The sequence below is a fragment of the Amphiprion ocellaris genome, chromosome 5 (assembly GCF_022539595.1).
Source record: "Amphiprion ocellaris isolate individual 3 ecotype Okinawa chromosome 5, ASM2253959v1, whole genome shotgun sequence".
NCBI classification, from domain to species: domain Eukaryota; kingdom Metazoa; phylum Chordata; class Actinopteri; family Pomacentridae; genus Amphiprion; species Amphiprion ocellaris.
The window spans coordinates 9,418,316-9,430,535 of NC_072770.1; the positions used below are offsets into that span (position 1 = coordinate 9,418,316).

Consider the following 12,220-nt stretch of genomic DNA (forward strand, 5'->3'; position numbering starts at 1 on the left):
GTTTTTCTTCTAATTATCTAAAATGAATACAGTAATAATTTGATTTAAATCAACATTCTTTAACATTAAAACGCCCAGGTTTTTTGTCTTCTTGAACGTTTTGTGTCCGGGATGTTAAACACAGTGAAAATGGAGAAATTAAGAACAGATGTGTTTACGGCTGAACAATTAATCAATTTTAAATCAGTGTCACAGTTTGAAACAATGCAGCTAGTAGCTATTCAGAATGTACAAGGTGTTATTAAATACTGAGACTAATGCTGGAATTAAATTATATTTAATTTGAAGTTTTCATGGGTGATTAGCCAGTCATGCTTTTGATGGTATCTTGTGTTCTGATGCTCTGTCAAGCTTTAAATACTGAATCTGTCAGAAAATCACAATTAGATATTTTCCCTGAATTTTACAATGTTCCTACAGTGTGATCAAGAATGGAATTTGCCACCTTTGTTCATAAAATTTTAGTTTTTCCAGTGAAGTGGTCTTGGAGCACGACTGTAATCCCTTTAGTGTCAGATTTTGTACAGGAGGAAAGAAGTCCAGATATCCTAATTGTCTGCTATATTCTGAAGCATGTGGTCACTTCAAGTTATTTCAGGAAAAGACAGAAGTCAAGTAAGAATCAACTGAAATTTAAGAAGGCAAACTTCCAGCTAGAATAGTCATTTACCAGATTAACAATATCTAGACTGGATTTCTGATTCATTTATTGTTATCTTCATTGAAAAAAAAATGCTTTTCTTTCAAAAATAAGGACATTTCTAAATGACCCCAAACTTTTGAATGGTAGTGTATAATGTAGTGCTTGAATTGATAACAGAAAATTAAACTAATCAAGTTCATCCAGATCTTAGGCAGTAATATGAATTCAATTCAACTGGGTTATAGTTAGATGCACTCTTGATTCCTTTTAAATGAACAGTTTGCACCACTGTAACTTCATTTTAAGGAAACCAGAATTTTGTGTTTTTTCCAATTGAATTATTTACTGAACAAAAATTTTTGGGTTTTTTTTGTGTGATTTTGTCACTTTGCTCTGTAATGCTACTTGGAACAAAACTTTGAGTTGCAGCTTAAAATTTTGAAGAAACTTGGATGTTGTAATGCTGAAGGAGCAGTAAACCTCATTTTAGCACTTTGGCTGGAGTTAGAATATCAGTTTAAAAGTAGAATTTGGTTGGTTGGTAGAATCCACAGAAGTAAACTGAAGTACTTTACTTTAACTGCAGCTCAAATGCAGTTTTTACAGTGTATCGGATTTATATGCACTACTGTTCAAAAGTTTGGGGTCACCCAATTTCATGTTTTCCATGAAAACTCTCACTTTTATTCACGTGTTAACATAATTGCAAAAGGGTTTTCTGATCATCAATTAGCCTTTCAACACCATTAGCTAACACGATGTAGCATTAGAACACAGGAGTGATGGTTTCTGGAAATGTTCCTATGTAGATATTCCATTAAAAATCAGCCGGTTGTTCACTGAAAAAAAACTGCTTTTCTTTCAAAAATAAGGACATTTCTAAATGACCCCAAACTTTTGAATGGTAGTGTATATTTATATCAACTATGGATTCAGTAACTCTAATGAGAAAAGATGTTTTTCTGCACAGATTTTCAGCTCACTGTTTAGGTTTTACAGCTTGAAAGTCAGCTGTTTTACTTCACTTCTTCCTTTCTGCTCAGCCTCAGTTAGTTTTTAACTGTACATTCTTGTCGTGATCCCCACAGGATGTCGAGGCCTGCGTGCAAGATCTCAACAGTCTGCTCAAAGTGGAACCAAAAAACACGGCTGCTCTGAAGCTGCTGCAGGAGGTGCAGAAGAAGTAGTGGGAACACATCAGGGACTCTGGAGGCAGCGGTAAGGATCTGTCACTGCACTGAGCACATAAAGGAAAGAGCCAGACGAAATCGCTGATGTTTTTGTAAAAAAACAAAGGTGACAAAAAACAGCCAAAGCAGTGACATGATTCAACCCGCTTTAAATCAAAGACCGGGCCTGTGTTTCCCAAAAGCTCCTTTGACCTGAACACGTTTGATCCGTTTACTCTCGTCGAACAAACACCGAGCTCAGTCTCAGGATGCTTCTGGAAAACGTAGCTCTGATTGGTTGGTAGGAACTGAGGCGCTGCCATTATGAGCCTGACAGAAGTCCAGAGAACAAGGTACTCGCTTAAGAAACATATGTCCAAATATCAATGGAGCTTCACTGTTGCAAAATAAAGTGAAGTAATGTCGACTTCTGTCCACATTTAAAGCCACTTCAGAGCTAAATCAAGCAGAAATTCAAAACGTAATTATTATTTTTTTTAATCATTCTGCCATTTTCACGTTGTACATTACATATTTATCTTGTGTTTGGTTTTGTGAAAGTTTGTCTCTCAGTGGATTTCTATTCTTTAAGATGATGGCATACAGCATAGAAACTTCAATGTAAAGCTTGATTCATACTCCTGGGTTTAACAGACACAGAGCCTTCACTAATGTGAGCATTTCACCTGCACTTACACCACAAAAGCTGTACGGTTTCTGTGCCACTGCGTTGAGTTTCTTCGTGCTCTTCGATTGAAACAAAGCAGACCGTGTTGTAGATGAAGATATAATAGATAATGCACATTTACTAAAAATACGGCATTGCAGAAGAGAGCGAAGATGTCTGAAGACGATTTGTAGAGCTATGAAAATGAGAAAATGGAAAACTAATGGGGGTTGTGTTTGCATTGTGAGCTAACCAGATGCAGTTACATTTTGTTTTATGGCAGTCAAAAAGCCGTGCAAACACAGCACATTGCTACCAAACAGGCTGTAAATTCAACATAGAAGTATAAATCACACTTTTAAGAATCGCTGATTGATTACAGAGCTGGTCATGTGAGGGTTAAATATCCTGGCATTGGGTTCTGACAAATAGACGTCAAGTTTGGGTTTAATTACCTCCAATTAACTGACATGAAACAGCCACATTTTCTGTCCACTTCTTGCACTTTTGGTTTATTTTGGAGTTTGAGTCACAGTGACATCTTGGTCTTGATTCGAACCCTATTAGAGGTAAAATATTTTTCTTTTTGTTCACACCAAAGCAACATTGTTCGAGTCTTTTGAATGTTTTATCACCGTCCTCCAACTAGAGCTTGTTGGATCAAACTCCAAGTACCTTCTTTCAAGCCTCGACATTTGCGTCACTCTGACTTTTATTTGCAACTTTTAGGATCAAAGCACGAGTGTTTCTTCTCTGAAAGACAAATAAGTAAACCAAGTAATACTATCCCCACACGGGTCCTCGTACACAAAGTACCGCTTCATTCTGTGAGCTCATTTACTTCCTGTTACTGTTTTAGATGAAGTGGAATGTCCAGTTATTGAATCTGCTGTAGCTTGGCATGTCCATCTTCCCTAAAGTGCCTGTTTTCATTTTTCATCTGACTTAGTTTCGCTAAAACCGCCGGTTTGAAAAGGAAGCGCTTCCAGATGTGTGCATCAGGTCATTCATTCAGGGAAGTTTTGTTAGACGCAGCTATGCTTATTCATGTTTGCACAGTCCGACCCTACTGGCACCCCCGAGATCCTCCCATTTATTTCACTTTCATTGTGTCTGTTGTATTTGTAATTTGTTATATTGGTTTTGTCACCTGCTTCTGTTTTAACTCCAAATAAAATTAAGAAAGAAACAAACACGCTCGCAGTGACCGTGTCTTCTTGAAGTTTGGAAAATTGCGGAGAGCTAATTAGCTTAGCATAAAGACTGTAACTGGAGGGAACATGTCTCCTAACTACACCTCTACCAACCCCAGTTAAGCTCACTAAATAACCTGTTATCTTGTATGTTTAACTGTATAAACAACTGTTACACTCAGCGAATATGTACCAGACTGTTTTGTGGCTCTGAGCAGTTGCCAGGCAACCAACGGAGGCTCCAGGAAGCTGGTGTTCCTGGCCAAGAAATGGTGCAGAACATTTCCCTCTGTTCCAACAGGGAGATATAAAAACACATTTCTGGACTAGTTTTGCCTTCATTAAATGAACAAGACGAAACATGATTTCTCTTTGGCTCCAGACTTCATTCTGAGCTAACGAGCTGCTGGATATAGCTTCATATTTAGCAAATATAAGGTAAATTTCGGTGGTATTTAATCATTTTATGTAATATATTTAAAGATGTATTTATTTGCAGCTTTCAGCACCCGACACTTAACACATTTAGCTTAATTAAAAAAAAAAAAAAAAAAAAGAAGGATCCAGCCCCAAAATAACATATTTAAAGGAAATGTATCAAATGTTCTGAAATGCATGGTGTAAATTTGAATAGGATGTTGTACTCGAGGACACATCTACCCTTACAGATGCCTGAATCCTCCGGCTGAACTTGATAGATTGTCAGGCTTATTTTGGAAAACGTTTCATGATTTGTGGCCCCAAAATCGCTCAATAAAAACGTCCAGTGTTTGTTGCTCTATTGACAATCCATTGAAATATTTGAACTTCTTTCCCTCCTCAGTTGCACAGACTCAAAGCGAAAGTGCAACTAAGAAACTGAGATAAGGGATGCTTGTGTTGGCAGCAAACTCAGACATGACTCTTTGCAGATTCGGGCCAATTCAAACAAGTGCGGAAGTCAACGAGTTCATTTTAAAAGCAGAAATCACTCAGAACATGGGCACAGTTACGGAAGTTTACCTTCCCTCTAGACAACAGCTCAGTTGTTGCACAGTAAAGATTTTGTAGTTACACAGATTTAAATGCAAATGAAATAGAGCCCAACCTAGTTTTCACACCAGATTCAGACTGCATGGGTGCTAAAATAACCTTTACCTAAACCATTCATCCATTATCTGTACACCTCTTACTCCTCATTAGGGTCTATCCCAGCTGACATAGGGTGAAGCTACATGACACCCTAGACAGGTCACCAGTCTATCACAGGACTACATAAACAGACAATCATACCTATGGACAGTTTAGAGTTACTAATTAACCTCAGCATGTCTTTGGACTGTGGGAGGAAGCCGGAGTACCCAGAGAAAACCCACGCAGGAAGGTGGGGAATCAAACTAGGGATCGTCTAGATGCAAGACGAAAGTGCTAACCACCGAGCCACTGTGCAACCCTTTACCTAAACCAACATGTCCTCACACCCAACCCAATCAATGTCACTCTAAAAACAAAACCACAGTTTTAATCTCTCCTGTACAACACTCAGACACAAATGCCGCATAGACTGGCCACATCTTAAATTAAAACCTATGAAATTCCAACATCTCTGTGCATCCCATAAATTTACAAAAGACAAAACATCAAAGTTGACTCACCAGTCAGTCTTGATCTGAGAAGAGTCCAGTGAGGAGTTCGAGCGGCTAAAATATACGAAGACCAGATTCAGGAGTTTGAAAGTTATATTCACGCTCAAGTTTCTGTTAATTGGACGGTAACAGAACACATCGGCTTCATGTCTGAATAAGTTTCAGAACAAGTCACGACTGCAGTCTTGCTACTTGAGAAACATTTCTGTATGACTTCCAACTCGGCACACGCGATGTACTTGGAGTTGTGTGAAGTAATCTGGGGGAGTCTTCTTCCACATTTTGGAAAACACTCATGATTACTTTTTCATCCACGTTGCTCTACAATTTCACATCTATTACAGACATGTCCATAGGAATAAAACAGAGGCTAAAACAGGTCAGACAAATAAGTCATCAATAATGAATGTAATTTCAGTTTTGACAAAATGTTTAGTTTGATGTTGCTAGTTTGTAATGAACTCAGAGGAAAGACTCCTACAAACAGCCGGAGGAAACAGGCAGTAATGGGATCCATCAATTTTTTTAGAAGTTTCCACTATGCCACCTTTTGATTTGAATTTTATAGCATAAAATATGAATGTTTAGAAAGATATTTGTGAAATTTTTTGGCTTGACTGAATTACTTTCCAGGGTATATTTTTAAAAAACTTGACTGTCGTTGCCCAGTTTCGGCTCATTTTATCACACATTTGAGGCTATTTCAACTACAGTATCTGAGGAACTACTGAAGATGGAAAACATTTTCCCAGCTAGTTCCCATCATTGGCCTCAAATTTCAATGTGTGAAACTACATACAGAAAGGAAAGTCCTCACTAGATTAAGCTATAATTTCACAGATAACATTTTAAATCTCTATAGTTGACACCCTCAAAACATTGGCCTGGTATTTTATCCCAAAAACACAAAAAACTGAACCACACCACATTGAACCTTGATCTAGGCCATTATACTACAGGCGTAGAATCGCATGATCTGTTCAGCTGAGGATGTAGGTGATTTTACCAGAGGTGGCTGGCATCATGAGACGATTTAGGCAAAACAATAACGTTTTGTCAAAAAAATGACTTAAGCCATCAGTTTAGGAAGGTGATGAATTATTAAAGTTTCATTCCAATCAGAGATGGTGGAGCAGAAGGACCCTGATGATTTGAGATTAAAAAACCCATGTGATCATTTTCAAAGCAAGAGTTACGTATTTTTACGCATATTTCATTAATTAAAAATTATCTGTCAGGACCTAATCTCCACAATATTTACCTCTGACAGGTGAGTTGTCACACAGAGACCATCATTAGTACATCCTCACTTTGAGTCCTAAGCTCCATTACAGCTGTCAGGATTATTATGTGAAGATCAGCGTTGGTTTGTCTGTTAGCAACATTACTCAAAAATGGATTTGGATGAAATTTTCAGAGAATGTCAGAAATGCTAAAGGACCAAGTGATTAGATTTTGGCAGTGATGTGACTTATAGTCTGGATCCACGGATTTGTTAAAGGTTTCTGTATCATTATGAGATAGCGGCACAGCGTCACTGTAATTATGACTACAAGTGTGAACACTACACCTGCTGGCGATCACGATTGCGATCTGACTACAAATTGACTGCTGCGGACCACGATTTGTTTCTGTCGGAAATGGATACGACGATTGAGCAGCCTTGGCGGAGTACTGCACTCTCCGACTGCTTTTCTAGTTAGTTATTTGGACGTTTTGATGAGCTTAGTTGGGTCTTTTGCATTTTCTCAGTGTATTATGTACTTTCACTTGATGTTCTGTCCAGTCTTGTGTGTTCACAAACCACTAACTTGAATGTAACGCTAATACTCGAGGCACTAAATAAGGCCAGATCCCCTCAATCACAATCCGATGATTCCACTTCTGACTTCACTAAACTACCTTCTCCAAGCTGGGAACTTTTATACAAGTGAGTCACTGATACTGGACACATTCCATGGACATTTAAATGTTGGCTTTACTTAATAAGCATTATATGCATCATAATCCTTCGTTTGGCATTTATAACCATTGCCCAACCTATGACTCCCATGTCAAGTATACTGTGGCTTTCTATGCCACTGTGGCCAGAATAGCTGAACAAAACCGTGAAAAACATTAATGTCTGAATGCCGCCTCTTAAACAGGTTTACAATCGATCAATGTGCCCGCTGCTCCCTGCCTCAGCAGAACCTTATTTACCTTTATCTAAACCAGATTAGACCCATTTATCTAACACTCTTGGGATAAAATGCCTTTCTGCAAGGGTCAAACTTCCAATTACATCTGGACATCGACGTACAGTTGGTGGCGCAAATTCTAAATATAAAAAGATGCAAAACTCAGAGTGTCAGTGACGTGATAAGGTAAGGTCGTTTCAGGTAATTTATTCGACACAAATCTCGAAGTTTTTAGTGACACAGTCATGCGCTTTGTGTACATTATGATTTATTCTGTTTGCAAGCCATGTTGTCATATTTTTTAGACCAATAAAGCATAAAATATATTCCAATATTTGACTTTTTGCCTCAAATTTTTAGCTGCAGATTTAAAAGACAGTTTAAAAACAGGCATCTCCAGGGGGTTGGTGGGTTATTTAAACGGGGATAAAGGGGGCGCACACAGTCTTCCTCAAAGACAATCGTGGTATTACAGCCGACACATATAAAAAGTGACAAATGGTTAGAATGAAGAATGAAATTTTAAAAAAAACAAGAGCAACAAAACACCAAAGCCGGGAAGTGTCCGACCACAGCCGTCGATAAACATCTGATTTCTCCTCGTGTTGGTTCTTCTCCTTTTATGTACATTACATTTTCATTTTGTCCTCTGTGAAAACCAAATAAAAGAATTTGCATCTGGCTGCATTTGTATACCAGGAGAACCCAGCAGCGTTCCGTTATCCTGTCAAGTATTTGCATTTTTGTCTAAGTTTCCCGCTCCGCCAGTGCTTTTAGATTTCTGGTTGTCTAAACTTCCCACATGCCATGCAAGATGTTCAATCAGAAAATATAAATTTAAAAAAAACAAACAAAACATGCGGACTAGTGGTGGTAATAAACAGAGCAGGGCTGATTTGGAACTGATAAAACCTTTATTTCACTTTAAATTGTCTTTTACATTTTGTCCTGTTTATAACATGTAAGGTGAAACTAGAGTTGGAATTACTTTTTTTTTTTTTTAAAAGACATACACAAATCTAGTATTACGTCAATAACCAGGGTGGGGTGGGGGCGGGGTATCCAAGGGGTTGTCTTCTTTTTTTTGGTCATTTTCTCATTTTTGTTGGTGTCCTTAAGCTAACTCTAAATTTTCACAACCACGTGCGCGCTAAGCAATAAAACCGTCACAGAAGCAAACTTTTTTTGTTTTTTTTTGTTGTTATTTTTGGGTTATTTTTTTTTTCTTTTTATTTTAAGCAGAATACTGGTCAGTAAAAACAAAATGATTTCAGATACCAGATATACAGACAGGCTCGGTGCCACATTCACTACTGCATGGGATCATTTTTTTCCTTAGAAAGCGTAGAATAACTGCCTTTTTTTTGTTCGGCTAATGAGAAAAAGAGCGGCAGGGGAGAAAAATTATTTTTTTTAACCTTTTTCAAATGTCAGTGCATGAAAACATTTGTCCCCAGCAAATGAAGAAAAAAAAAAAAAACACTGAGACACATGACTTCTACACCTACAGAGTGGAATGTCGAGATGGTTAATGACAAGGTTATTGTGACACTGAGTGGAGAAGAAAATAAGTTTGAAGAAAAAATAACTGCTTCGGACACCGGTTGGGATGTGCATCGGGTTTGAAAATGTGCACGGTATCTCGGTTTCGGTAGGGCAGTTTTTTTGCTGCTAGGAAAGATCTGAAAACGAGCTGGAAAATGTACCGTTAATTGCCAATCGAGTGTTCACTCCTCCTTTTGTTCTTTGACGCAGTTGAGAGGTAATTTGTTTTTCACGAAAAGCGTGATTGTAAATTACAGGTTCTCACTTCCACGATTGGCTGCGATTCGGCTCTTATGATGCACATACCTGTTGTGGACTCCCAACTGCGCCAAAGGTGACACTTAAACCCACCGCTTCCTTTCTTTAAAGCTTGTAATTGTGTTTAATTTTAGCTTTAAAACTACTTTTCTTGCAGTTATTGTACCAAAAAAGCAGATTAGTATCACATTTTAGCATCTTTCTGTCGTTAACTCATTCATTTTTGAGTTGAATCCTGATTTGCTAACATGATCCGATCGACGCCTACTTTCATTATATTGGGAAAGAGGAAGCAGTGCGTCTGTCGATCCACAGACTGTACAATTCCCCACTCGATGCTGCGGTACATTAACATGGCGGTAAATGAAGGCATGCATTCTTGCTGGCAGATCTCCTCATTTAGCAGTGAGTGGAAACTTTAGGACTAGTCCAAACTCGTCCAGAAAAATAAGCATTAAGGGGGTGTTAATGAGGAAAAAGTACCACAAAAAAAAAAAGCCAAAAGGATGAAACAGCAGCTGACTGTAACGGCTTCAAGGTTTTTCTCTGCAAGCAGGTGTTAACGAACAACATCGAACCGTTTTTGTTTTTTCCAAAAAGACACATTTACAGTTAAGCTCTAAAAATGTTTTACAATTTTACAGTTTTCAAAAACCAGAAAGAAGCGATTTCGATTTGTTATACAAACACACACACACAAAAGAAATATTTAAAATTAAACAAAAAAAAAAAAAAAGCAACCGCAAAGGGAAATGAACATGTGGTTTAAGGGACAGTAGTACTGATGGTCAACAGCACCTGACAGGAGGTGGATTCGGGGAAGTGGGCATTCAAGGTCCCATTTGTTTGTGTGGAGATGGAATGTATGCATTAAATTTCCAATCTTAATTGATCTATTTTTTTAGCTCCGAATTTGAAATATGTAGAATGGTGTTGCGTAAAACTTTGGGTCCCGGTTAGAGAAAAACAAAAGCGGTGAGTGTTTGATTACACAGCGGGTGAAACACTTTTTGTTTTTAGATTTGTCAGTGTCACAATACAGCCTTGTAGGATAACCCTTCTGTATAAACCTCAGCAGAATTTGCACTGCTGTTCAAACACCCCCCCTCCCAAGCTCCATATTGGGTTGTTTGGTTTTTTTCCATGGTGGAGGAAAAACTAAGCATCACAGTGTTTGTTGAAAATAAACGGACAGTTTAATAATCTTTTTTTTCGTCGTCATCGTTTTGTTTAAAGTGGAATAAAACCAGCCATGTTTTGCCAGTTACACTAAGAAAAGCCAAAAAGAGAAGGAGGGATGGACAACTATATAAATGCATTAAACTCACTAGAGAGAGGTGGTGAGAGGGAGGTAGGGGGAAGGAGGAGGGTGAGAGAACGTACTGAGATGTTAGGAAGAAGGGAGGAGGGGAAGAATGGAAGGAATGGAAGAGAAAGATTTAAAACAAAGAGGGTCAAAAACAAAAAAAATAACAGGAGAACGTGGGCTCTAGAAGTTGAATTTGTGGTTACAAACCCTCCCTGCGTGCTCTAAGACTAGACTGGCCAGTGGGTTTTAGTCTGCTGGCCTGCATTGGAGTGCCAGGATCGAGGGAGGGAGGGCGGGAGGGAAGGAGGCAGTAATGGTCAGGGCGATGGAATAGTTTCGCTTTATTCTTTTTTCTCCCCCCTCGTTTATTTTTCTCTTAAATATCGGCCTGTGAAGGTTCAGGTACTATTCATGCTGTTGGTTATACAGAAGGGAAGTCGGGAGGCTTGGCTTGAAAAAAGTGGGACAAGGGAATGAACGGGCCGTTTTATGTGTACGAAGAGAGGAGGAAGAGAAGAAACAGGAAGAGAGATAAAAGGAGGAGGAAGAGGAGGAGGAAGAGTGTGGGGATGGGTTAACAGTGAAGTGCGCTCTAGTTCTCTCCGTCGCCGGTTTCACCCTCGTCTCCCTGGTTTTCTGATGTCCACAGCTGCAGAGAAAGAAGAGAAAAACGCCTCAGCTCAAAATTTGGCTTTTATTTTGAAAAACACTTCATACAAGTCACTCCTGCTTTATGTTTCTTTGAGGGCCGTATTGAGCTTTATTCAAAAATGTCATGAAAAATCCCACTATGTGTCTGTCTTAGTCTATAAAGCTCTGCAGTTTGGTGAAAAAACTCACCAAAAACACGCATCATTTAAAAATATTGCTGTTATTCTGCATCTACATCAGGGGTGTCAAACATGCGGCACGCGGGCCAAAACTGGCCCGCCAGAGGGTCCAATTTGGACCGTGGCACGACTTTGTAAAGAGTAAAAATTACAGAGAAGACATTAACTGCAGAGTGTAAATTTGTAAAACTATAGATTTAAAATAATTTTTAGACCCTGATAAGTTGTTTTGATCATAAAGTAAAATATGTTGTTCTTTGTTCTTTTGTCGTTTTGACTCGTTTCTCTAATATTTTGTCTTGTTTTTGTTATTTTTTGTCTGACTTGTCGTTTGTCATGTTTTTGTCATTTTGTGTTTCCTTTTTGTCTCGCTTGTGTTTTTTGTCTTATTTTTGTCATTTTGTGTTTTGCTGTGTTCATTGTGAGCATCGTTTTTGTTGTTTGTTTTTTCTCACTTGTGTTGTTTGTCTATTTTTTGTTGTTTTGTTTCTCGCGTTTGTCATTTTTTTGTCCCTGTGTTTTTTATGCAATTTTTTGTCTCATTTTTGTCGTTTGTCCATTTTTTTTGTTGGTTTGTAACTTTTTTGTCTAATTTTTTGTCTTTTTTTCTTTTGTTTCATGTTGTTCGTCTCATTTTTGGTCATTTTGTTTCTTGCTTTTGTCATTTTGTGTGTCATTTTTATAATATTTTGTCTTGTTTTTGTTGTTTTTTGTCTGTTTTGTCATTTGTCTCATGCTTTTGTCGTTTTGTTTCCTTTTTGTCTCACTTGTCTTATTTTTGTCATTTTGTGTTTTGCTTTG

The 12,220-nt window shown here is 38.1% G+C and overlaps 2 protein-coding genes across 2 annotated transcripts in view; one reads left to right on the forward strand and one right to left on the reverse strand.

Annotated features, from left to right (window-relative positions):
• The window catches only part of tomm34 (translocase of outer mitochondrial membrane 34), a 26,502-nt gene extending 16,605 nt beyond the window's left edge, over nucleotides 1-9,897 (forward strand). Inside the window, exon 8 of the mRNA XM_023276029.3 lies at nucleotides 1,732-9,897. Coding sequence (XP_023131797.2) covers nucleotides 1,732-1,830 — 99 coding nt within the window. The 3' untranslated portion in view covers nucleotides 1,831-9,897. The remainder of the gene's footprint in view (nucleotides 1-1,731) is intronic.
• Nucleotides 8,370-12,220, reverse strand: part of ywhaba (tyrosine 3-monooxygenase/tryptophan 5-monooxygenase activation protein, beta polypeptide a) — a 26,493-nt gene continuing 22,642 nt past the window's right edge. The window contains exon 7 of the mRNA XM_023276027.3: nucleotides 8,370-11,238. Within this exon, the coding sequence (XP_023131795.1) occupies nucleotides 11,182-11,238 (57 nt within the window). The 3' untranslated portion in view covers nucleotides 8,370-11,181. The remainder of the gene's footprint in view (nucleotides 11,239-12,220) is intronic.